At 46.1% G+C, this 26,525-nt stretch overlaps 1 protein-coding gene and 1 pseudogene across 3 annotated transcripts in view; one reads left to right on the top strand and one right to left on the bottom strand.

Moving 5' to 3' along the window:
• Gm21104 (predicted gene, 21104) overlaps positions 1 to 26,525 on the bottom strand; it is an 83,153-nt pseudogene that overhangs the window by 22,240 nt on the left and 34,388 nt on the right. For both annotated transcript variants that reach the window (NR_169011.1, NR_169012.1), the window contains one exon: positions 20,542 to 20,621. The product of NR_169011.1 is annotated as a predicted gene, 21104, transcript variant 1 (transcript). The remainder of the gene's footprint in view (positions 1 to 20,541; positions 20,622 to 26,525) is intronic.
• Gm13304 (predicted gene 13304) lies at positions 21,791 to 22,921 on the top strand. Its single transcript, NM_001193666.1, has 4 exons — positions 21,791 to 21,929; positions 22,018 to 22,138; positions 22,233 to 22,415; positions 22,498 to 22,921. The coding sequence occupies exons 1-4, from the start codon at positions 21,863 to 21,865 to the stop codon at positions 22,526 to 22,528; spliced, it is 402 nt and encodes a 133-aa protein (NP_001180595.1). The 5' UTR covers positions 21,791 to 21,862; the 3' UTR covers positions 22,529 to 22,921.

Below are 26,525 nucleotides of genomic sequence, written 5' to 3' on the forward strand. Positions count from 1 at the left end.
ACATCCTGTCACCACCAGGATTACTGAGTCCTATTTATGCATGAACATTCTGAATGGTTAGCACCAATCAATCTAGAAGAAACTAGGTGCCCAGTGTAGTAGTGTGGGCCTTTAATTCCAGCACTTGCAAGGCAGACACAGGCTGATGGGTGAGTTTGAGGCCCACCTGGCCTACCTAATGAGTTCAAGGCCAGCCAGGGCTGCACAGTAAGGTCCTGTCTCAACAACAAAGGTTCACAGAGACTATCTTCCTCCTTCCCCAAAACACTGCCTTTGCCCATGATCCTACCTTCTCATCTATACCATCATGAGGCCAAATGTACTCAGCTCTGATGGTGACTATTTCCCAACTGTCACATGCACCGGCTGAGGCCGAAAAGTACGACAACTTGTCCCAGGAATGGATTCCTCCTGGCTGGCATCTAACGGCTCCCTGGATTTTTTTAACTTCAGAGATTCCTTGGGACGATGGCTGCCAGTGCATCATAATGTCATTAGTGACATAGTCCAGCCATCGCTTCGATTTAGGATCATCAAAGCCATAGAGTACGGAGCCCTGACACAGGACGAAGTACTCGGATGAGGGTGAGGTCTCTGGAAGCATGGCTTTGAGAAAGACCTTGTACTCAACAAATATGTGAACTGTGGGCCGGATGCTTGTCTCTTATGTCAGAGACTATGCTAAACACAAGACATGGGCTTTGCCATGACAGATCTTCTGAACTTGGTTTAGTCCTTCTTATATATCCAGATTGCCTACTCAATCCCATTATTCACCTCCAACTCTGCAGAGATGAACTGAGTCCCCCACCCCAATGCTCACCTGTAACAACTGCTCCAGTCAGTGTTTCTTACAGAGTCCAATGGCTTCCCCATCTCTCCAGTAGTTTGGCCATAGACAATAGTGCCATCCTTGACTTTTTCACCTGAGAGTTCACATCCAACTCACCAGCCAATCCTGTTATCTCTACAATCAGGGATGCACGCAGACTTGAGCCTATTTGCACGCCCTCTGCTGCTCATCACTGCAGTAGCACACACAGAGATGAGCATAACGCAACCCAGAGCACACAAACATAAGCCTGAAAAAGCTACTAATACAATTTCAGTCTGGAGGCCACTGGCTCGGTATTTCCCTAACCAGCATTTTAGGAGGCTTGTGGACATAAATACAGTCTACATAAAAGGACTCCAGTAACCAGAAGTATCGAAGATTCACAGGTCTTATATAAGCTTAGTTTTTACCTTTAATGTAGAATTTAGTATCCTGGTCCAGAAGATCCTTTAGGGTTTTTTCCTCTGGTGGGTCTATATAGATTATCTTTACACATACGTTTAGAAAAGAGTAGGAATGATTATAGTATATTCACCTGATACACAGCTTCATCTCATACATACACACTGTGGCAAAAATGATTAGAGCAAGCAGATAAAGGCCAGGTCTCAGGGCTGGGGAGATGGTTTCAGGGTTTAGTGGTTGAAAGTACCAGCTTGCCCTTCCAGAGGACTTGGGTGCAGTTCCCACAACCCACATGTTGCCTCACAGCCACCTGTAACTTCGGTTTCAGAGAATCCGGTGCCCTTTTCTGGCCTCCAGGGACATCAGCGTGCACATGGTATGCAACCATCCACGCCGACAAAACACACACATGTACTAAATAATCTTCAAAAAAAATTTGAGAGAAAAAAAAAAAAGAAAACAAAGATCAGGTTTTAACCAGATAAAGCAGGATCTTCTAACGGATGTGTTCTGTTTCTGAATGGTACCAAACACAAGCAACAGAAATGCCAAGAGTTTTATTGGTGATTCTGTATTTAAGCTTTAAATGCCATGCACACCACGCAGAGTACGGCACTTACTGATTTCCTTGCAGAGCCTAATCTTTTTTTTTTTTTTTGGTTTGTTTTTTCGAGACAGGGTCTCTCTGTGTAGCCCTGGCTGTCCTGGAACTCACTCTGTAGACCAGGCTGGCCTCGAACTCAGAAATCCGCCTGCCTCTGCCTCCCAAGTGCTGGGATTAAAGGCGTGTGCCACCACACCCGGCAGCCTAATCTTCTATTCAGACTTTTGTGTAATGTCTGGATGAAGCTCAGACACATAGCATGTGAAGCCTGCAGATGTATATGCATATCTAGATACTAGATAAGGAATATAAAATATAGTATAATAACCTAAAATAGTAAGTGTGTATTTAGCCAGAGCTAGAAAATGATGATTTTAAACAAATAAACATTCTTTTGAGACTCAGTAAAGAAAGCAAATATCTTTATTGGCTTAGCAACTAAAGTGGAGACATATTAATTTTCAGAACATCTTTCATTTTTATCTTACCAATAAGTTTAAATTAACAGTGTCAAAGATTTACCAAAATCATATGAACCAAATAGCACTTAGGGCTGATTTTTTTTTAACTTAAAAAAAGTTTCTATGTATATGTGTTTGCTTACATATATGTATATGTACCATATGAGTATCTGGTTCCCACATTGGGCATCAGAGCCCCTGGAGCTGGAGTCAGTCAGTTGTAAGCTGCTGTGTAGGTGCTGGGAACAGAACCCAGGTCCTCTAGAAGTACAGCCAGTGCCCTTAACCACTGAGCCATCTCTCCAGGCCCCATTTAGGGCTGATTTAATTGTTTTAACTTACACAGACACTCACTGATCTATAACACCATTAGTACAGTGCAAACATAAAAATGTAAGGATAAATGTAGGCATGCATACAGAACACGTGTGTACACAGCCATTCATAAAAGCCCATAGGCTGGATTGCTTTCATTATACACAGCATTTTGTCCATTTTTCATCTCTCTCTCTCTCTCTCTCTCTCTCTCTCTCTCTCTCTCTCTCTCTCAATGGGGTTTTATTGATAGCTCTGGCTGCCCTGGAACTCACTGGGTAGAATAGGCTGGCCTCAAACTCAGAGTTTCTCCTGGGTCTGCCTCCCCAGTACTGGGATTAAAATCATTAAACTACCACACTCAGTGGTTAGATCTGCATTTCTTTCTTTCTTTTTTTTTTTTTTTAACAGAGACAGGGTTTCTCTGTGTAGCCCTGGCTGTCCTGGAACTCACTTGGTAGACCAGGCTGGCCTCAAACTAAGAAATCCGCCTGCCTCTGACTCCCAAGTGCTGGGATTAAAGTCATGCACCATCACACCCGTCTTAGATCTGCATTTCTAAATGCAATGAGACTCGGTAGAAATTTACTCAAAGACACTGAGTTTATCCAAACATCACTTAGAAAGTCTTGTATAAAAACCCAGTGGAAATCAACAGGTCAACAAGTGGGAGTGTTTTACAGTTTATAAGTGGGTATTGCCCCTGACTTGAGCTTATAAGCAGGTAATGCCCTTTCAAAGGGAAATGTCTTTTGCTGTGAATTTTTCTTTTTGTTTTAATATTTATTTTGTTTTATGTGCGTTGGTGTGAGGGTGTCAGATCTCCTGGAACAGGAGTTATACACAGTTGTGAGCTGCCATGTAGGTGCTGGGGACTGAGTCGGGGAACTCTGGAAGAGCAGCCAGTGCTCTTAACCACTGAGTCATCTCTCTAGCTCCATTACTGTCAATTTTTAAATGGCTAACCAAAACAGGAGGTGCCCATACTTTAGAGATCTGTCTAGGCAGATGTAAACTGTGTGACAGTTTAGTGTGACTCCTATTCTAATCAGATCCAGCTCTTCAAGAAGAGTACTTTCCCATCCACCCAACGGGACCTGCCTGGGTGATCTGCAGGTCCTCCCTGTCCTATCACTCCAGAGTCAGAGGGAGATCACACAGATGTGAGAACCTAGTAGGTCAGGTGCACAAAGCAAACAAAGAAATTGTTTTCCCCCAAAACAATTTCTCCCGCCCCGAGTATCAGCCATGGGCTTGTACCTCACAAAGGCCCACTAACCAACGCTCTCCTGTCTCCCCGTTTCTGGGATTGATGACCCCTAGAATCCAAGATGTGGTCATCCACGGTGCAAGAGAGGAACGGGGGAAACAGGGAAAAACACTTAGATGAAAGAAAACACCAAGGTGAAGACAGGCTGTGTAGATAAACCCGGTAACAAGAGGTATAGGCTACCAAATCCTGGTTCTGATGCCAGAAAAAAACAAAAACAAAAAACAAACAAACAAAAAGCCAGGAAGGTCCTCATCTGATGTCAGAAAGATTCCAGAAAGGTACTTGAGGGTCATCACTTCTCCCCCTGGAGCCTCAGGTTTACAACTTAGATTTCCTGCAACCTACCTGGGGTGATTCTCACAAAAAGGTATCTCTCAGCCTCCTCACCATCAGACAGTCTACTACATCATCTCAGTCAAGCATTCCTGCCTTACAGTGAGTACCAGAAACAACAGCAGAAAACAACACCTACCCCCTTCTTCCCCCCCCAAACATATACATACATACATACATACATACACATATACACACATACATACCCACACACATACACCCACATACACACATAGACACACACATAGACACAGATACACACACAGATACACACATATACATACATATATACACACACACATATACATACATATATACACACACATATACAAACATACACACATACACACATACTGACACATACACACACACACACACACACACACTCCTTCTTTCAATGGTTGGTAGCTTTATATTCACAAGAAGTTACCTTCCAGTAGGAACACAATCATGTCCCACCTTACTCCTCAAAGACAAGACTGGGTAAGGCAGGCAGAAATTCAGCTAGGTCACCTAGACAGTGTGCTGTAATCTCAGCAACAGAACAGTGATTCCAGGCAAGGCTATCCAGGGAGTGAGTGAAAATGGAGACATAGAAGGACTGGGACTTAAGGTGCTTTTACCTTAAGAAACTGAAGGACTGGGGTACAGTGTAGCAGTAGAGAGTTTGCCTGTGACAGGCCTTGCATGTGGTCCCTAGAAGTGGGGTGGGGGTATAAGCCTGAATCTAGAGGAGAAGCTAATACACAGAAAAAACATTGAAACATAGTAGCCCCTGTGGTAGCAAAAACAACAGAAGACTCTGTCACCCTGGAAGTGAAAAGAGGATGATTTTTCAAGAAGAAAGTGATGAATGGCATGTCTGCCGTGTGAGGTGCAGACATCTGATTTAGCTGCAGAAAGATTATTCACAGCCTGGAGAAGAACAGCCTTGGGTGAGTGAACCACACAGACATGATGGGAAAGTATCAAGAGAAAAAAAGTGGAGCCAGGTATGGAGGGTTATGCCTAAAAAGTCCAATATTTGGGGGCTGAGAAAGGAAGACGGTGAGAGAGAGAGAGAGAGAGAGAGAGAGAGAGAGAGAGAGAGAGAGAGAGAGAGAGAAGGAGAGAGAGAGAGAGAGTAGGAAGTGACAGGAAGGGAAGAGAGAGACAAAAGAGAAAGAACAGGCTTTGCTCCCACAAATAGAACACAAAATTAATGGGAGCCCCTCGTGTGCCATCAGTTAGTGTGTTGTCAATGACTGGGGGCTGGGAGGGGGAGGAATCTAGGAAGGGACAATGGCTTCCCAGGAGAGTCAAGCTAAGGAAAGAATGAAGGCAGAGAAGGGCTCTCTAAGTTAGCGTAGAAGTTTCTATTAGGCACAAACATCTGGTAGCAGCATAAGAGCCCAGGTAAGTTGAAGTTGCTGTTGGTGCCTCTGAAGCAGGTGTTCATGGAACATAGGAGCCGCAAGAACGAATCCAGTACTGAGTGCCCAGAGCCTCAGAGCACCCGAGCGCTCAGCAGAGGATCAGGGAGCAGTGCTGTCTGAGGAGAGACCCAGGGAGTAGGGGAGTGAGGCCTCCCTAGGTTCTCATTCATCCTTCAGGGTCATAGACCATACTCTAAGGGAGAGACTTTTTGTTTTGGGGTCCACAAAATATTCTCATTGATGCTTAGTGGCCACCAAAGAGCCCTCAGAATGTGCTGCTGCTGCAACTGCTGCTTCACCCTTCCAACATGACACAGAGAGGCCAAGAACTCTAATGCTAGGCTTAGTGATGATATGGTGTCAGGGGTAAGAGGACGCTCTTGATCTTAAGAAAATCTATCTTCAGAAGCCAACTCATCAAACCAATAAGAAGCAGACACAAGGCTTACTAACTCCAGCAGAACACATTTGTTTGGTATGACATGTCCACAGCAGAAAGCCCACATGGTAAAAACATGGGCATGTCCCCACTTTGAGTGGTAGATGACCCTGCACATAAAGGAAGGAAGCCCGGGCCTTAGTTGGTCCAGAGGGCAGAGAGCACAAGACCATGCCTGCTGAGCCAACATTCTCCCAGGTGTTTTCCTGAAGCATCTTCAAAATGGAAAGGAGGTCTTGTGACAGGCACATCCTCTGCCTGGTGGGAGCTGGGCAGAGAGCCACAGCTGGAGGAGTCCGGGGCCAGGGAGTAATAAAGGGAATTGACTCAAATGTCATGGTGGCCCAAGGTAGGAAGGTGGGTTACTGTGCACACATCCTGGTTTAGGGTGGAGCAGGTCCTTCCGAAAGCTCCCCACAGGCTCCTGCCTGTCACAATCCATCATGGGCTCATGCTGCTGACCCACCTCCCACAGCAAAGGGCTGGGGAGATGAACTGCAACAGAGACTTTCGGGATCCTGAGTTCTCAGCAGAGAAGTGAGCTAGAAGACAGAGGCCGAGACTATGATTCAGCAGGATGCCGATGGAGGATGGAGCCTCCCCAACCCTTCCCACAATCCCAGCACAGCCCCATCCATTCCCTTCCCTCAGACTTAAGAGAGGGAAACTCTGAAGAAGCAAAAGCCTCACGAAAGCACAAATTCAAGTGGCGCCTGCCTTTAATCCCAGCACTTGGGAGTCAGAGGCAGGCAGATTTCTGAGTTCAAGGCCAGCCTGGTCTTCAGAGTGAGTTCCAGGACAACCAGGAAACCCTATCTTGAAAAACAAAAACAAAAACAAAAACAAAAAAAAAAAAGAAGAAGAAATAAAAAAGAATTTACAGCCTAGATTTAGTGGTAGATGGCAAGAATATATCAGTGCTTGATTAGAACTGTGAAGGTCACTCTAGCACTTCCTGACATGATAAACGGCACTGACCTTCTAGAACATTCCCTTTTGGCTCTCAAGAAGAACATTTCAAAATAGCCTGGAAGACATGAGGCCCCGCTCCTAGCTCAAGAGTTATTGGCAGTTGATGGCTCCTAGGAAGGGAAGAATAAGTTTTCTTTAAGGGCATGGACCTTGGTAAGTCACTAAATTCCAACGGGTGGCTCCATAATCCTTAGCTCATGGGCTGCACAAATTGCACTCAATGGGATATAAAATAGATTTAAAGGAGACATGAGGTTGGGAGGGGGCAGGGATGGGTACAGATCTTGGGTGGGTTCTTAAACAACGCGTTCTCACGCCCGGCCAGGAAGAACACAACAAACCAGAATCTTCTGCGGCAAAGCTTTATTGGTTACATCTTTATGGGCCAGAGCACAAGCCCCAAGCCCCCAAAACGAAAGCCCCCCTCTTGCTACATCTTTAGGAGCAAGAGTGCAGCGCGCCAGGGCGCAGAGAAAGAATGGCGGAAAGAGCGCGCGGCGCGCAGAGAGAGAGGAGGGCGGAAAACCCCGTCCTTATTTAGGAGAGTTATCTTTTGCCTCGGACGCATCACTCCCTGATTGGCTGCAGCCCATGGCCGAGTTGGCGTCACGGGAAAGGCAGAGTACATGGGGCGGAGAACCACCCTAGGCACATGCGCAGATTATTTGTTTACCACTTAGAACACAGGATGTCAGCGCCATCTTGTGACGGCGAATGTAGGGGCGGCTCCCAACATCTCCCCCTTTCCTTTTAAATAGGAGCAATAGGCCACCCATATTAATGAGAGTGGAGATAGAGGTCAAATCCCCAGTGTGCAGGTAAAGGAGCCATGTACAGGATTAGCTCTTAGGCTCACAGGCTTTTACCCAGAGCAACCCTGACCTGCTCCCGTGTCGTTTTGCCTGGAGAGAAGGACACTTGGACACTCAACCTTCTTGAAAGATGACATGTCTCCCTAGAATAGGCTCATATGCCGCAGAGCCCTTCTACTGCAGTGCTTAGCCGTGCAACTCTCTCGGGCTGCTGAAGCACACTCACTCTATTCCGTGCAATGAGACTAGCCTCGTGGGGGTGCAAGAGCTGAGTGGCCAGCGACCTATTGCCTAAGCATATATAACCATAAATCAGGGGAAGCACCGTGTTCTAGTACTGCAAGTGCCTGGGCAATAACCACCTTGTCTCTCCTAGTTTGGGCCTTAAGCTTACAGACCAACCAAAGAAGCAACACTAATCTACAGCAAAGTGTATCTCCAAATAATATCAATCCCACCCATTCTTTAAAGAAGGGAAATGCTGAGGAGATCCAATTGGGTAATCCTTTGGTCAGGGACAGGTCCAAGCGCGTGGAGTTGACCTGAAGTCTCAATTCCCGAGGGATCTGTTCAAATTCAGCCGTCCAATTCTGTAACATATACTGAAAAAGACTTTTTGACAAATTAGCTGCCCTAGTAAATTTTTCATACTGAATGGAAGTAACACACAATCCTGGAAACTTTTGTTCACATCCCAGCTGAGCTATTTGCCATAATACATCTAGTTGTACCTGGACAAGATCTATGAGTTGATTAACCAGCATGAGGCCACCCTGTATCTTGACATTAGCTGAGACCTGTTTATCTATGACTGTAGTCACTGAGGCTGACAAAGTGTTAATGGTGTCAGTCATCTGGACCTGTCCAGACAGAGCCAAGGCTGTCTGAATCAAGGCCAAACCCAGTTCCCAGTTAATGGTAAAAAAGCAGGGGAATACTTGAGCATTATACATCACCGTCATTAGGAGTGGAAATGTCGACATTATCCCCCAACGCTGCTCTCTATTATTGACGCCCTGGACATCACCAAGACGAGGGACATCAGTATTCCCTTGGTCAGTCTGGATTTTTCGGGTGAGTCTTTCTGGTATCCAAAATGGGTTGTCTTCATTCTGTGGGAAAACACAGATAGCTCCCCTGGATCTTATCAAGATAGGATCCGGGCCATACCATTTATTATCAAGGACATTTTTCCATTTAACCATCTCATTGGGCCTATCTGGCTCTGAACAATGACGTTCAGCCGCAGTATGGCCATGAGCATCAATATTTAAAAAATTGAGTGTAAAGAGTGCCATAGACACAGACACTCTTGGTACTCGGGGTAGAGTCTCGATTCCCCCCTTCTGTTTTAATAGATAGGATTTGAGGGTGCGATGCGCACGCTCAACAATACCCTGTCCTTGAGGGTTGTATGGAAGTCCAGTCAGGTGGGTCACGTCCATCTGACGGCAGAACTGCTGGAATTTTTGAGATGTATAAGCTGGTCCATTATCAGTCTTAAGGAGTTTGGGTTTCCCCCAAGCACTCCATGCTTCAAGGCAATGTTGAATCACATGTGAGGCTTTTTCTCCGGTTAAAGGAGAAGCAAACATGATGCCAGAGCATGTGTCAATGGACACATGGAGATATTGAAGTTTTCTAAAGGAAGAAACATGTGTAACATCCATTTGCCAGACCTGTAGAGGTCGAATACCGCGTGGGTTAATTCCCACATGAGGAACTGGCAAGAACTCACAGCAGCTTTGACATTGAGTAACAATGTCACGGGCTTCTTGTCAGGGAGAAACGACTGCGTAATGTTTCAGCCGTCACATGAAAATTATTATGAAAATTTCTTGCAGCCTCTACCGGGGATGATAGGGCAGCAGCCACCACTTTAGTGGCCTTATCTGCCAAATCGTTTCCCAGAGCCATGGGGCCAGGTAGGCCTGAATGGGCTCTAACATGAGTAATATAAACAGGAGATCTTCTAGATAACAAAACTAATTGTATCTGCTGAAAAATATTGGCAACTCTACTGGAAGGCTTAATCACTCCAGCCACTTCTAAAAGATTTACTGCATTAACCACATAACAGGAATCTGACACAATATTAAGGGGTTCTAAAAAGGTTTTTAAAACTTCTAAAACCACTAAACATTCTACCACTTGAGGTGAATTTTCATTATATTGTTTGGATACCACTTTACCATTAGTCACATAGGCACCTATGCCAGTTTTTGATCCATCAGTATATACCACAATCCCATTTTTAAGTGGGTTTCTTACTGTTATTTGTGGAAACACAACAGATTGATTTTGGGCAAACTGTAAAATTGGATGCTTTGGATAATGGTTATCTATTTTTCCTGAAAAGGAGGTAACTAAAACTGCCCAATCATTAGATGTGGCTGCCAAGGTTTGAACCTGTGCAGCGGTATAAGGTACAATTAAAAGATATGGACTTCGCCCAAAATGGGTGATTGCTGCTTTTAGGCCTTTAAGGGCAAGCTGTGCAATTGCATCAGGATACCAATCTATTATTTTAGCTGGGGATACGTTTGGATGGATCCACAACAATGGCCCATTCTGCCACAAAACTGCGGTTGGCAATTGTGCTGTCTTAAAGACACACAAACTGAAAGGCTGTGAATCCTCAATACGTTGTAATTGTGCATTCTGTAAGGCTTTTTCCACTTTTTGTAAGGCCTGGTTAGCAGCTAGAGTAAGAGCCCTAGGGGAGGAGATATGAGGATCTCCTTCTAAAATACCAAACAAAGGCCTTAACTTAGCGGAAGGAATCTCTAAAAAAGGTCTGAGCCAATTAATATCTCCCAACAGCTTTTGAAAATCATTTAAGGTATGGAGGTGATCTCTTCTTATCTAAACATGTAAATATTGATTTCTCTCAAAGGAGGAAATATGCGTGACATCCATTTGTCAGACCTGTAATGGCCTGACGCCACGAGGGTTTACCCCTACGTGAGTAGATAAAATTTGACAACAATCTAAAGGCATTATTAAGTAATCAGAATCATTTCCAGTAGAACCGATCTCTCTGGCAGCTCTAGGAATACCAGAGGAAGAAAAAACAGCCATGTAGGCTTGGCAAAATTATTAGTTGAGCTATTCTATCCCCTTGTGATATAGAAAAGACAACTTGAGGACAAGAACAGAGAACCTGAAGTTCCCCTTTATAATCCTGATCTACAACTCCAGGGTGGACAATAAGACCTTGTAGGCTGCAAGAGCCTGCCTCTGTCATTCTGGCCACAAAATCTGAGGATGACTCCTGAGGTCCCTGGATGATCTTTATTAAGTTGTGCAGTGGCTTCACCTGCTCGGGAGAGCGCCTTCCAGGCCCTAATAGCCTTTTCATCTGATTCAGAACTACTAAGAACTGGCTCCCTGAGCTCACCTAGTGATGAGTATAGGCTCCTTCTCCTAGAAACCTCCGCTGATTGATCTTTTTTCTTTTCTTTTTCCTTCTCCTTTCTTCTAATCTCTCCCCAGGTATTCTTACCTGACCTAAACTTTTCCTCGGGTTTAAGACCCTTGGAAAGGCCTGTATACTTATTTTGTGTACCATATTTTCTCTTTGTTCCTACTCTCTCTCCCCACTTTACTTCTGATAGATTGTCCTGAATTTCCTCTAGAATTTTTAGCCCTATCTTAATCACTTGATAACATGTGAAAAGGAACAAAAGGGCTCCTAACACTAGAAAAAATTTAAGGCCAAACATACCTTGTAAAGCCATTTCCCACTTTACTTCTGATAGACTGTCTTGACTTTTCTTAGAAAGTTTAAGGCCAGACTTACCTTGTAAAGCTATTTTCCACTTTACTTCTGATAGACTGTCTTAAATCTCGTTAGAAAGTTCAAGGCCAGACTTACCTTGTAAAGCTATACTTACGGGTTACCGCCGTTCCCCAGCTGAGGAGTTCTGAATCCAGACTGGATCCTTCTCAACAGTCTGTTCCACGGGAACCTTTATAACCGTGACCCGCAGTTCTGGTTCCGGAATGAGGGATCTTCCTTGCGCCGGTGATGGTAAACTCTCGTCCCGAGTTTTTCTCGTCCCGGAATTCGGCACCAATTCTTAAACACCGCGTTCTCACGCCCGGCCAGGAAGAACACAACAAACCAGAATCTTCTGCGGCAAAGCTTTATTGGTTACATCTTTATGGGCCAGAGCACAAGCCCCAAGCCCCCAAAACGAAAGCCCCCCTCTTGCTACATCTTTAGGAGCAAGAGTGCAGCGCGCCAGGGCGCAGAGAGAGAATGGCGGAAAGAGCGCGCGGCGCGCAGAGAGAGAGGAGGGCGGAAAACCCCGTCCTTATTTAGGAGAGTTATCTTTTGCCTCGGACGCATCACTCCCTGATTGGCTGCAGCCCATGGCCGAGTTGGCGTCACGGGAAAGGCAGAGTACATGGGGCGGAGAACCACCCTAGGCACATGCGCAGATTATTTGTTTACCACTTAGAACACAGGATGTCAGCGCCATCTTGTGACGGCGAATGTAGGGGCGGCTCCCAACAGTGGGTCTTGGAGGAGTTATGAGAATCAATGGGTGTGGCTACAATAAATACACTGCTACTCAGTAACTGCTGTGCTCTGGTCCCTACTGTGCCAACCCCCTAGGGCCTAATCTCCAACTGGACAGACAAAGAACAAAAATGGTCCCTTTGTCCACCACAAGGAGAAGAAAGAAATGAAGACAACGTTGAGGCATGTGTAAACAAGAGTTCTTACCGCACACAGATGCCGGGACACAGGACAGAACTGTGCCTAGTAGGACTGGGCATGCAGAACACTGTCTCTTCTCATACCCAGAGACTGAAGTCTGGGCCCTGCGCACATGGTTGGGAAAAGAGCATGGGGAGAAAGGAAGCCGGGGAAAGAATCGGGAAAGATCTTGTTTCCAGAGGGTGGGCGCTGCCAACTGCTGCCCTTCTTGCCTTCTCCCTCTCCACACATCTCTCAGCCCCTGCCCAGGCAAGGAGCATGGGGGATTTCCAGAGTGTAGCACTTCCAAGGTCAGGCCTGCTTCAGAGGCCAGAGGGCCGGGGGCCTGGGCAGGCAGCCTGACCCGTGGGAATCCAGACAGCGGGAAGGGAAGCCATTATTTGCGGTAAATCGCTCTGGCAGCTGGGGTGTGTCAGGGGGGACGGGGGTGGGGTGTCAAAAGGAGAGGCTGAAGCAGACTCACATGGAAACAGAGACCCAATCACACAGGTTCATATGACAAAGTCAACCACACCACTCAAAACTGAACCAGACCGTGAAAAATCTTGTCTAGAAAATGCACCTCCATAGACAATACCCCAAATCTGACATGTTGGAGCAGACACAGGCAAGACAGTCATGCAGACAAAAAGACAGGCTTACATACAAAACTATATAGCCAGTCACATGGATCTAAATGCTGTCCAACCCCATCCTTTAAGCACCTCTCCCCCAGTAAGCCTCTAGCTTTCTTCTGATCCCTCCTTCCTTTCTGCTGAGACCAGGTCTCACTATGTAGCCCTAGCTGACTCGGAACTAACTCTGTAGGCAGGTCAACCTCTAACTCAAAGAGATCTACCTGCCTCTACCTCCAGAGAACTGGAATTAATGGCATTCCACCATGCTGACCCTTCTCCCTCCTTTAAATCTGGTTTGTAACTTCTATCCTATTGCCTGTCGTTAATGGGATAGCCTTGGATTCATGTGTATATCCTGATCTCAACAACTTGGTCAGGTCTTAAATATCCACAAAAGGAGGGTCTTGCCCAGTGGCAGAGCACTAGCCTCACATATGAAGGCTTTTGATTTGCTCTTGAGTTCTATAGGGAAAAATTCAGAACACCAGTGACCCCAATACTTGAGAATGTTCAGAAGTTAATTATGGCAAAGATAGGTGCATGCCAGAAACTGTTCTCAGGGACAGACTCTCTTTTAAGATCTACCAAAGTCAGGTGTGAGTTCACGACCCTCTTTAGAACCCCACCTACCACACATCACATGAAAAGCCTCAGTTTACCCAGGGTCCCATGCCTGCAGACTACTGACCCCCTACAGTCTGACATAGCAGGTAAAAGGGAACAACAAACTAGGCAGACATGCCTGATCCAAGTCACCCTTAGGGAACCATCAAAGTCCCAGGTGCCCCAGAAGGGGGCCCTGGCACAGGCATGGTTCCTTTTATAGCTCTATGGCAAGCTTTAATGTTAGCTGCAATCCCACTGCAAGCCCAGCCTTACAGCCATACTCCTAATCAAACTCCAGCCTCATTCCCAGAAAGAGAAGGGTGGTGTGGTAAATGCCAACAAGGTGCTTGAATGGCCAAATGAGCACAGAAGGCTTTGGTGTTCCTTCTCCCTTGGACCTGGATGGCCACCTGCCCTGCTTGGATAGCTCTGGAGAGACTTACAGCCTCACACAGGGAACCTAGAAAGCAGCCCAGCAGACTCTCCCCATATCAGAGCAGAATTGCACATAACCATATATCCCTCCCTGAATTGTCTTAGAAGTTCAGAACCAACCTCCAACATACAATGTAAACTCCTTGGCCGATCCTAACCTCAAACCCAAATTCAGTGCCCGACTCCATTCTGTCTTCAAAAGACCAATCCAACATATGCCAGCCTTTAACAGCAAGAATCACAACCCAGTTCAAAACCCCACACTAACATCAGCAGGATCCTTCCCTGTGCTGGCCATAACCCTATTCTAATCTGATCTCAGATCAACACCATTCTGGGCATCCATCTAATTCCAAACCCAACCTGAACAGTTGCACACTGGGTAACATACACCTCTATGCTGGGCGTACGACTTTCACAGCTTCAGGGACTCAGTGGCTCTCGCTGGCACAGCCACCATCGGCTTTTGTCCATGAGGTACCTTATTCCTGGGATGGCTCACTCAGTGCTCGGCCGGGAACCCAGGAGCACCAAAACACCCAGGCCTTTTGACCCTGGTGGAATATGCAGACCCATGGGTCCTGGCATACCCCAAAGCCTCTTCCAGGATTAGCTCAACCTTTGAGCTGAAATTCCCACCATACCCTCCCCTTGGCTCTTGTCTGCCAAACTCAGAGGGAGCATCTGCTGCCCTGGAGGCCCCGAGGAGACAGGAGCAGGCGGGCACAGAGCTGAAGCGAATGTGGCTATTCCAATACGGGGATTTCCAGACTCTTGCAACACCTAAGACGTCTACCCCAGAATGGCCCCAGGTACCCGCCCCAGACAGGTAGTGGACCTGCTGGAAGTGAGGCTGAGAGAGGTAGCAATGCACACGGCTCCTCTCTCACTCGCTCTAGGGACTTGGTCTGTCTCGTTGTTAGCGTTAGCATCAGTCACGCTCTCTGCCCCACTCCTTACACCCAGGTACGAGCGTAGAAACCCTCTGCTTCTGAGCCTCCATGGGCCTGTCAAACAGTAACCAGGTTTCCTGAGGAGTCAAGACTTTCACATTAAGGACTGGAATACTTAAGCAGACACTCGAATCTCAGCCTGACACCCATTGGTCTCTGTGCCCTTTCTGCACTGTTTACATGCAGTCTGGCTCAGGGACCCAAAGCGGTTCTAGGATGTAAACCCCTAGACCTCCGTGTTTGTGTTAGGGTTCAGGTGGGATAGTGGGCTAGGATGAGGCCAGCAGCTAAAGGCAGAAGACCAGGTGGGCGTGGGTCTCTGGAGTCCTGAGAACAGTAACAATTCCTTCCTCATCTAACTTCCTGCCAGCCTTGCTTCTTCCCAGGCTACCTCAGTGTCTCTAGTCACAGACCAGGTAGGGGCAGGTCCCATTAATCTCCTTTGTTTTCAAGACAGATGTTTCCTTCCCTAGCTTTTTCCCACCAAGGTTTCCAGCCCCATCAAACCTTCAGTTACCCACAGAGCCTTCATTTGAACTCTAAGCTCAGAAGCAAGCAGGAAGACCACTTGACCCCGAAACCCCAGGATGCAACATCTCTTTGAGGCTGTTCTATCTCTACAGGCTCACGTCCGACAGGAGAGGTTCCTGGTCTGTGCTAGGAAGAGTTTTCAGGATCCAGGAATGTGGGCAGTGATGGGACCTGAGGGGAAGCCACAGATAAAGACAAGGCAGGATCTTAGGTGAGAGAGAAGCGCCTAGATATTTTAGAAGTCAAATCCACACGGCCCCTTTTCACTCTTCATCCCCCTCCCCCACCTTTCTTTCCTGTGCTAGGCTGGAAAGTAACCTTCCTCCAGAGAGGCAACTGGGACATCATTTCCTCTGGTCACCTTGGTTCCTTCCCACGAGATTTTTGCCCATCTGGAGTGTGGGATGGGAACAGAAGCAGCCCAGGTGGCTCTTTCAGCATCACCCGTCAAATGCTTGGAATTACCTGGACAACCTGGGTAAAAATACAGATTACTTGGCTCTGTTCTGAGAGTCTATTTAAGTTGATCTGGGATAATGGCAGATGCGTTTATTTTTAACAAGCTTTCCAGGGGATTCTTAGTGCAGCCTGTTTGGGAAAGAGTCGAATTCAGGATGGCTGTCATCTACATACCTAGCTCTAAGCCCTGCTATCTTCCTTTTTTAGAAAACTCAGAGACAAGTTACTGCTTTAGGGTTCTCTAGGGGAGCCAAGCAGATAGAACAGATACATATTCAAAAGGATATTTATTAGACTGGCTTATACAGTAGCACCCGGGCTACTCAACAATGATGGTCTTTACACTGGAGAAGCTAAGAGCCTGGCAGCTGCTGTCCACAAGGCTGAATACCTTAGCATGTCAGTCTGGCACTGATGGCCTAGCGGAGTCCCTGAAAGCCACTGGTCTTAAGGTTGGAAGCCAGAAGAATCAGGGTTCTGACATCAACAAGGAAAGGCAGTGGCAGCAACAGAGTAAGTAGATAAACTCACCAGAAAGACTCAAGGCAAGCAGGCACAATGTAAAAGTATGTTGTCCCTCTGACCTTCTTATAGCTGAACAGTTACTGGAAGGAACTACCCACTTCAAGTGGGTAGTCCTGTGTCTATGATGTGCCTACCCACTTCAAGTGGGTAGTCCTGGCTCTGTGATGTCTACCCACTGTAGCCAGGAAAATCCCAGGGCTGGAGAAATGGCTTGATGAGTGAAAACATTTATCTTGAAAGCCTGATAGCCTGAGGTCAAGCCCAGAACCCATGAGAAAAAGGCAGGTGCAGTTGCATGCATCTGTAGACCTGGCATTCCCATAGTAAAAACGGAGGTAAAGACAGAAACCTTTGCCTCAGTGAGATGGAAGGCAAGAACTGTCACCCCAGAGTTGTCCTCCGACCTTCATAATTGAGAGCTATGGCACATGCAAGCTCAGATGCATGCATACTCTCTCTGTATCTCTCTCTCTCTCTCTCTCTCTCTCTCTCTCTCTCTCTCTCTCTCTCTCTCTCTCACACACACACACACACACACACACACAGAGAGAGAGAGAGAGACTAGTTAATTTTAAAAGAAAACAAAAACCTTCCTAGGTATTCTCAGAGGCTGACCTTATTCTAGATACCCCTCACAGGTGTGACCAGAGGTTTATCTCCTAATTCCAGACCCACTCAGGTTGACAACTAAAATCAACCACCAGAGAGGAGACTGAGAGCTCTCCTAGAGGACCGGGGTTTACTTCCCTGCCCCCGCTCGGGGTGACTTACGGCTGCCTAGAACTGACTCCAGCTCCAGAACACCCACGTGACACAGATCCATACACACAAAAAATAAAACACAGCTCCAATGTGGCTTACACACCTTTAGTCCTAGCACTCAGGAAGCAAAGACGGATCTCTGAGTTTGAAGCCAGCCTGCTTGATCTACATAATGAGTAACAGACCAGGCCAACCTACATGAGACTCTGTTTCAAAAGGAAGAGAAAGAGAGAAGGAAGGAAGGAAGGAAGGAAGGAAGGAAGGAAGGAAGGAAGGAAGAAAGGACGGAAGGGAGGGAGGGAGGGAGGGAGGGAGGGAGGGAGAGAGAGAGAAAGAGAGAAAGAAAGAGAGAGAGAGAGAGAGAGAGAGAGAGAGAGAGAGAGAGAGAAAGAAAGAAAGAAAGAAAGAAAGAAAGAAAGAAAGAAAGAAAGAAAAAGAAGGAAGGAAGGAAGGAAGGATAACAACCAGAGCTACTCACTACCTTCTGTGTCACCTCCACAGAGGAAACAAATAGATGGGAATTTAAATTTTTCTAGTGCCAAGATCTAGGTTTAAAAAAAAAAAAAGAAAAAAGAAAAAATCTAAGACATCTGTCTTGTTTTATTTGAGACAATGTCTCACTGGCTGTCATAATAACTCAATTTGTAGACCAGGCCGGCCTCAAACTCACAGAGATCCAATTGCCTCTGCCACCCGAGCACTGGGATTAAAGGTATATGTCCTCTGATTCAGGACATATTATCTCTTATTTTTCCCCAGCCATTTTCCAGGAAAACCACCTTCTTGCTAGCAAGGATGCTCCATGCCCTGCATAGTGTCTCAGTCTGCTAGAAACCTCAGTTCCAGGGGCGTGGCTATTCTCTCAGCCCTTGTGACCAGTTCTTCTTCCCTGTGAACCATCCCAACAGTACCCGTTTCCCCCACAAAAGGAGCCCCAAATACCACCCTGTACAGCAAAGACAACACACTTAGAAAAATCTCTTTGGGAAAGTCACAAGTAGATGATGGCATTGTCCTCAACAAGGGCTGTCAGCCAGGCATAGTGGCATACTCCTTTAAACTCAGCCCTCAGGAGGCAGAGGATGGTCACATCTAAGCTTGAAGCTAACAGTGTTATCAGCCTCTGAGAAGCATAAGAATTGATGTCCAAAGATCCCACACTAAATGGTCTGAGTTTCCAGTAGTCATCAAGAAGCTACAAATACTCAAAATATAGCTCACTCAACAGAAAAATAACAAACAAACACTGAGAGGAGAAACATTACTGAGAAAGCCCAGACATCCAGCACATTACCAGAATTTATGTTATTGTTACTTAACAACCTTCAGGTGTCTGAAGGGAACTCTGGGCAGAAAAGCCAAGGAAATCTGGGAACTGTAAATCCTTGAGAAGAGGAGGTTTAGAAAGCAGTGTATGGAACTGCGGAGGACAGGCAGAAGCAACACCTCACAGCCTTGATGCACTATTTAGGAGGCAGAGGCAGGACCATCCGAGTTCAAGGTCAGTCTGCACTACAGAAAGAGGCTGAGCCCAAATTCTGCAAGGAGATGCCAGGTAAGACAAGCACCCAGGTGTGAGGATGGGACTCAGGTCTGTCTCAGCTGTCAGGACAGACTGTAAGGTTCTTAAGAGGACAAAAGAAGAGGAGCAAACAAAAAAAAAATCAGTACACGGAAGGAAATGATACAGATGAAAGCAGAAATAAATAAAGAATCAAAAGATAATAAAAATAAAAATCATTAGAAGGCAGAGGTTGATGGATCTTGTGAATATATATATATATATATATATATATATATATATATATATATATATGATAAAGGGTCACTGAATGTCACCCTGGATGCCCTGGACTAGGCTGGCTTTGAATATTATTGATATATTGATATACTGATATATATATATATATATATATATATATATATATATATATATATATATCTCAAATGTCAAGGGAGACAGCTTAGTGGTTAAAAGCACTGGCTTCTCTTCCAGAGGATCCAGCCTTCAATTATCGAAACCTACAACCATCTGTAACTCCAGTTCTGAGGGATCAGATGCCCCCAAGTGCACTGTACACACGTGCACAGAAGATATATATATATATATATATATATATATATATATATATATATATATGTATACATGTAGGAAAGAACATCCACACTTTTTTAATTTAAAAGATCAAGTCATTGAAGTCAAAAGTGAAAGTAGGGACATCAGTATAATTTGACATAAATAAAAAAGATCCAATAAACCGGGTGTGGTGGTGCTTGCTTTTAATCCCAGACTGGGGAGGCAGGGGGAGGTGGATCTCTGAGTTCAAAGCCAGCCTGCTCTACAGAGCAAGTTCTAGGATAGCCAGGGCTACACAGAGAAACCCTGTCTCAAAACAAAAAACAAACAACAAAGCAAAAAACAAACAAACAAAAAGAGTGTGCTATGTATGACTCTGTTCCAACCTAGGTGAAATGGATAAATTCCAAAATCACAAAATCTACCAAAATCAGCTAGAGAAGAAACGCACCTCCGAGTGGATTCACACCACGTGAGAACACGGAATAAGGAGTAACAATTGCCAAATACCCAAACTAAGAAAATACCAGGTCCAATGGCTTCAGTGTGAATTCTCTTCAACATCACAACAGTTTTAACATCCATTGTTCTCAAAGTTTCCAAAAGTCTGAAGAGCTGGCATTCCCTAACACAGTGTCTGAGGTCAGCGTTACCTGATCCTGAGGCTGGAAAACGAGCCTACAGGAAAACAGCAGACCAACCCCCATCCCTTATACATGAAAACACAAAAGTCCTCCACAAAATATTTTTAAAAAAACAAACTCAGCAGCACAGTGAAGTATTATATACTACGACCAAGTGGGGTCTGCTCTCAGGTTAAAACAAGGCCACATTAACATGAAGGGGAAACCCATACGATCTTACCACATCATATAAAAAAAAATGAATCCAGTGCCCTTTCAGGAGGAGAAAATAATAGCCCATTAACTGAAAATGGCAAGAAACATCCCAACATAATAAAGGACTGACTATGAGAATCCTACCTTGTCCGTCAATAAGGAAAGACTGAGCTTTCTTCAGATCAGGAACATACAAGATGCTCACTTCAACCCAACAGTGCAAGCTATAGTGGAGAGAGGGAGGGAGGGAGGGAGGGAGGGAGGGAGGGAGAGAGAGAGAGAGAGAGAGAGAGAGAGAGAGAGAGAGAGAGAGAGAGAGAACTATTAGCAATTAATAATTCCAGCACTCAGAGGCAGAGGCAGGTAGATCTCTGTGAGTTCAAGGTCAACCTGGTCTATGAATCCCAGAACAGCCAAGGCTACATGTGACATTGTGTCTCAAAAAAGTAACAACAATAACAACAACAACAAAATTCCAAAAGGAAATAAAGAACACAATTATATTTATAACAGCACCAAACAGAATACTTACAGACAAATTTAATCCAGTAGGTATAAGACTTATACTGTGAAAAATACAAAACATTCTAATTAAAGGAGGCCTAAATGAATAAAAAGCTATCCCTTATTCTTGGATTGAATTCTAATTTTACAAAGACAGTGATAACGATGTAAGTGGTCCTCAGATTCAGTACAATATCTATTAGAATCCCTAGGGAGGGATGGAAAGGGGACAGTTGTGTAATTATATTATAATCCCAAAAGCTAAAAGAAATAATAATAAATAAAACATAAGGGAGGGGCAGAAAGATGGCTCAGCACTTATGGAAGGGTGTTGCTCTTGCAGAGGACCTGAGTTCAGTTCCCTGCACCCTCACCTACCACTTCCACTTACAGCCACACAAAAATACACATTGTTTTAAAAAGCAGAGGAAAGTTTCATGGGCTTGGATCTGTTAATGATCGGTTCAGTGTGATGTCGTGGTAGTAACATCACAGCTAGTAGAGGAAGAGGGGGAGTTGGGTTTCACAAAACTTTTAAATTTTGTGCGCTACTATCAGGAAGCCTATAGACTGAGAGGATGCATTTGTATATCATATGTCTAAAATAAGGCCTATTGTCAGGGATCTATAAAGAACTCCTAGTCATTAGCTAGATTATTACTTGCCGAAAGGAGAGGAGATGTGTGGGGCCTGAAGGGCAGGGAGGAAGCAATCATGCTTTGGGGACAGTGGCTGGAAGGACCAGGGAGAGATGAGGAGCTGAACAGCTAGGAGCTGACCGCATGCTCACACTAATGCCATCTGATCCAACTCACAGGAAAAGGAGGGGGAGCGAGGGAAGCGAAAGTCTCAGACTGCATAAATAGGCAGCAAGCCAGTCGCAGCCCACACACACAGACCCCAACTTGCAGCTGTCCATCTCACCTACAGCTCTGGTCTCATCCTCAACTCAACCACAATCATGGCTCAGATGATGACTCTGAGCCTCCTTAGCCTGGTCCTGGCTCTCTGCATCCCCTGGACCCAAGGTACCAAGGAGGGAGAGGCTTTGGCTGGGGAAGGGGGCCATAGAGACACCTTATAAGCCGCAGCTGGGTCTGTGCACCTACCTTGCAGGCAGTGATGGAGGGGGACAGGACTGCTGCCTTAAGTACAGCCAGAAGAAAATTCCCTACAGTATTGTCCGAGGCTATAGGAAGCAAGAACCAAGTTTAGGCTGTCCCATCCCGGCAATCCTGTGAGTGCGCTGATCGGGTGGGTACAGGCTGGTGGTTGGGTTGGGGAGGTGTGATGGGCCAGACTAAGAAAGCTTGCTGCCCTCCAACCCTCAGGTTCTTACCCCGGAAGCACTCTAAGCCTGAGCTATGTGCAAACCCTGAGGAAGGCTGGGTGCAGAACCTGATGCGCCGCCTGGACCAGCCTCCAGCCCCAGGGAAACAAAGCCCCGGCTGCAGGAAGAACCGGGGAACCTCTAAGTCTGGAAAGAAAGGAAAGGGCTCCAAGGGCTGCAAGAGGTGAGGCTGCTGAAGGGATGGAAGGGGAACAAAGAGGAGCCTCCCTCCACCTGCCTCTCACACTTCTTTTCTGCCCTGCCAGAACTGAACAGACACAGCCCTCAAGAGGATAGCCCAGTAGCCCGCCTGGAGCCCAGGAGATCCCCCACGAACTTCAAGCTGGGTGGTTCACGGTCCAACTCACAGGCAAAGAGGGAGCTAGAAAACAGACTCAGGAGCCCAAAGCAGCCACCTCATGCTGGCCTCCGTCCACACCCTTGCCCTGCTTCAACCATTACATCTGCACGGCCATCCCTTTCTTACCTGGCGGAGCTGCCTTCCCTGGGGTAGACCTAGAGAGTCAGAAGAAAGAGTGTCTCCCAGGGAATGAGGAAGGAGACAGCAGGACTGTCCCCTCTAGGAGGTCACTCAGGTCCCAAGACCTGAACCTGCTCTCCATGGCGCCCTCCCCTTGTCCTTGCACCTATGATTTATACCTAACTGAATAAAAAAGTGATCCAGCCTCAGCCCGAATTCCTCAGTTCCTGGTTGTATGTGTGTGTGTGTGTGCGTGTGTGTGTGTGTGTGTGTGTGTGTTTATGAGTGTATGTGTGCATGTGTGTATGTGCATGTTTGTGTCTGTGTCTGTGTTTATGAGTGTATGTGTGCATGTGTGTATGTGCATGTTTGTGTCTGTGTGTGTGTGTTTATGAGTGTATGTGTGCATGTGTGCATGTTTGTGTCTGTGTCTGTGTTTATGAGTGTAGGTGTGCATGTGTGTATGTGCATGTTTGTGTATGTGTGCGTGTGTATATGTGTATGTATGCGTGTTTGTGTGCATGTGTGTATGTGTTTATGTTTGTGTGCATGTGTGTGTATACGTGTGTGCATGTGTGTGTGTGTGTGTGTGTGTGTGTGCACTCGTGTGTGTTCATTTGTGTGTATGTGTATTGTGTGCATGTGGATTCTATATTCACACTTGTGGGGGACATGACAAGGCCAGAGGAGGACATCAGGTGTCTTCCCCTATAGCTCCACTTCCCTCCTTTGAAACACAGCTGGATAAGCCAGGTAACCTGCTAGGGTCCACCCATTGCCACTGTGCAATCCTAGGGTTACAGGAACATGCAGCCAGGCTTGGCTTTTACATGGGTGTTTGGGGGTTCAAACCCGGGTTCTTGTGATTTCACAGCAAGTGCTCGCATCCCTAATCATCCCCTCAACCCTCTCTTCTAGTTTCTTGAAGCCAAGGACCAAGTCTCTCAGGACAGGTCTTTGAAAGTTCAAGATTCACACATAAATCCATCTTTCCTTCAAGAGGGCTCCAGCCAAGCTCCCCTCTACCTCTTCTTAGAGAGGAGACCCGCCTATCCCCAGGCAGGAGTAAAGAAAACCACTGAGGAACCATGTCTATGTGGGAAAGCAGGGGACAGATCCTGGAGGATGGACGAGAAAGGCAGGGACCTAGGGAATCAGCAGTGGCTGTAGCAGTTTGCACAGAGCCCAAGCTGGCCGCAGCATTTACCACTTACAAAATCACCAAGGCATCTGCACGTGCCCCTCCCTCCTCCTGGGCTGGTGAAGACAAGTGACCCTAGTCTTTGGTCAATCGGGGGTGGTCTTAACCTACACATTGAGATGTGCACAGCACATTAGAAGATGCTGTACATTATAAAGTGTCTCTTTAATTACTGTGGTTCCTCCTCCAAGCCGCTATACCAGAATGCTAGCAAAAAAACCTTGCCATCAGATTCTCACTCATAAGGGAATCCCTCTCTCAAAGGCTGTGCAGAGTTCCGAGAACACTGGACCCCAGGTGAGACCTTCTACCTGCCCATGTTGACCCCCACAGCCATGCTATCTTGGGATGCAGCCAAAAAAAAAAAAAACTCTGACCCCTGGGATCCCCACAGGTTGTGTCTCTTCAGATGCAAGCCAAATTTGAGATGTGGGAATTCTGACACTAGAGCCACTGAACTTTGACCTGAGTGCCTCCCCACACCCTTGGAGCCATCTGCCTGTCACTTCCCTCGATGCCAGGCATTAGAGGCCAGTGTCCACAGCTGGATCTGCAGGACAGTCACCTCCACAGACTGGAGAAGCCCCTCCCTCCATCTCCTGGCCCTCCAGGTCACTCTCCCTCTTCCCCATTGTTACTTTAGAGTCAGACATTTACAAAAGGCAAGGGGGTCTTTCATATCTAGAACCCTTTATTCCCAGCCCTGCCCAAACTCAAGTCTGCTCTAAAATGAGAGGAAAATCAGGCAGAAGCAACGCCTAGCCAGGCCTGCTGGTCCAGGACTGAGTTCCAGCTACTTGGGAGACTGAGACAGGAGGATGACAGAGTAACAGCCTGCCTGGCTGCAAGAGAAGTTCAGGGTTAGCCTAAGAAACACTGCCCAACTTTTAAAAAAAAATTATTTTAGGTAAAAAATGTGGCTGAGGATAAAGCTGAGTTGTAGAATGTGTGTTTAGAATGTGAGAGGCCCCAGACTTAATAACCAGTAGCAAAGGAGAAAAGTTCACTAAACGTCTCACTGTGGCTATGTGACTGGCGCTGGCCTCAAGCCCTGCTCTCAGTTAACATGCAATCCTTTTCTCTTTTTCTTTTTTTCTTCAGTGAATGAGGGACCACTTGTCCATTTCTTTAACAATTTTATCCGGTTCTTCCTTATACTCATAAAATATTTCTTCAATCACACAAACATATTCATGGCTTTAAAAAGAATGTTTAATGGTTTTTTCTTTCTTGCAAGAAAGTGCCAGAATCTTGTTCTAAGCAGCAGCATCCCCCACCCTGACCTTTAACCCCTAAGATATTTCTTCTGAGCTCTGCTGCAGATGTGCAAATCCCTGTAACTACTGAGCGTGCTGAGTGCCATCAATAGACCTCTTGCTATAAAAAGTGAGGATTTAGCTCTCTCACCACTTCCCCTGCTACGCCACCTTCTGCTTGCAATGCCCACAGTCCCTGTATCACACCATGCTCCATTTATATTACCAGAATTGTGCAGACGTCCGTTCACTGAGGAACACAGAGTGATGTGCGCACACTTCTTACCCCTCCTCTGTCGCTCAGTTTTCCCCTTTTCTTGACTTCTCTTTAAGCTCTTTTGGGGATTGAACTAGGACCTCAGACATGCTCGCCAAGGGCTCTAGTGAAATACTTTCATGCCCCACTTCTGGCTTTTTGTTTTTCTTTTACTTAAGATTTAAATTTGGAGGCTGGAGAGATGGCTTAGAGGTTAAGAGGACTGACTGTTCTTCCAGAGGTCCTGAGTTCAATTCCCAACAACCACATGGTGGCTCACAACAATCTGTTATGGGATCTGATGCCCTCTTATGGTGTGTCTGAAGACAGCTGCAGTGTGTGTACTCATTTTTAAAAGATTTAAATTTGTTTTCAATTTAATGTGTGTATTTGTGTACACGCATACAGAGGCCAAAAGAGGACACTAGATCCCCTGAGCTGAAATTACAGGCAGTTGTGAGCTTCTTCCAGTCCTCTTCTGGCCTCCATGGGTGGCACATGTGGGGCATAAATCACACAGTCACAGACACACACACACACACACACACACACACACACACACGCGCGCGCGCATTAAAAAATAAATCTTCACTAGGCAGTAGTGGCACACACCTTTAATACCAGCACTAAGGAGGCAGAGGCAGGCAGATTTCTGAGTTCGAGGCCAGACTGGTCTACAAAGTGAGTTCCAGGACAGCCAGGGCTATAAAGAGAAGTCCTGTCTCGAAAAACCAAAAAGAAAAAAAAAAAGTAAATGTTACAGAATATTTGAACCTGTTTCTAGTTGTGGTGTGGCTCAGCCCTTAGCATATACCTTTCATCCCTCTGGCTGGAATACAGACACACTCTTAGTACACACCTTTAGTCCCAAACAATGAAGGTAATGTTAGTTTGTAGAAGGAAGCATCCATGTTTGAAAGTGTTGTCTAATTGAGTGGCAGACAAAGTGATGAATCAGAGAAAGATCTGACAGAACAGGATACACCCAACTCTCAGGAGAAGAGAGAGGAAAGGGAAGCTACTTAAGGGAGAGACAGACAGTACAGAAAGAGCATATTCGTGGAGACCATGCAGTAGAGGAGAGAGAGAGAGAGAGAGAG

The sequence above is a fragment of the Mus musculus genome, chromosome 4 (genome assembly GCF_000001635.26).
Source record: "Mus musculus strain C57BL/6J chromosome 4, GRCm38.p6 C57BL/6J".
Taxonomy (NCBI): domain Eukaryota; kingdom Metazoa; phylum Chordata; class Mammalia; order Rodentia; family Muridae; genus Mus; species Mus musculus.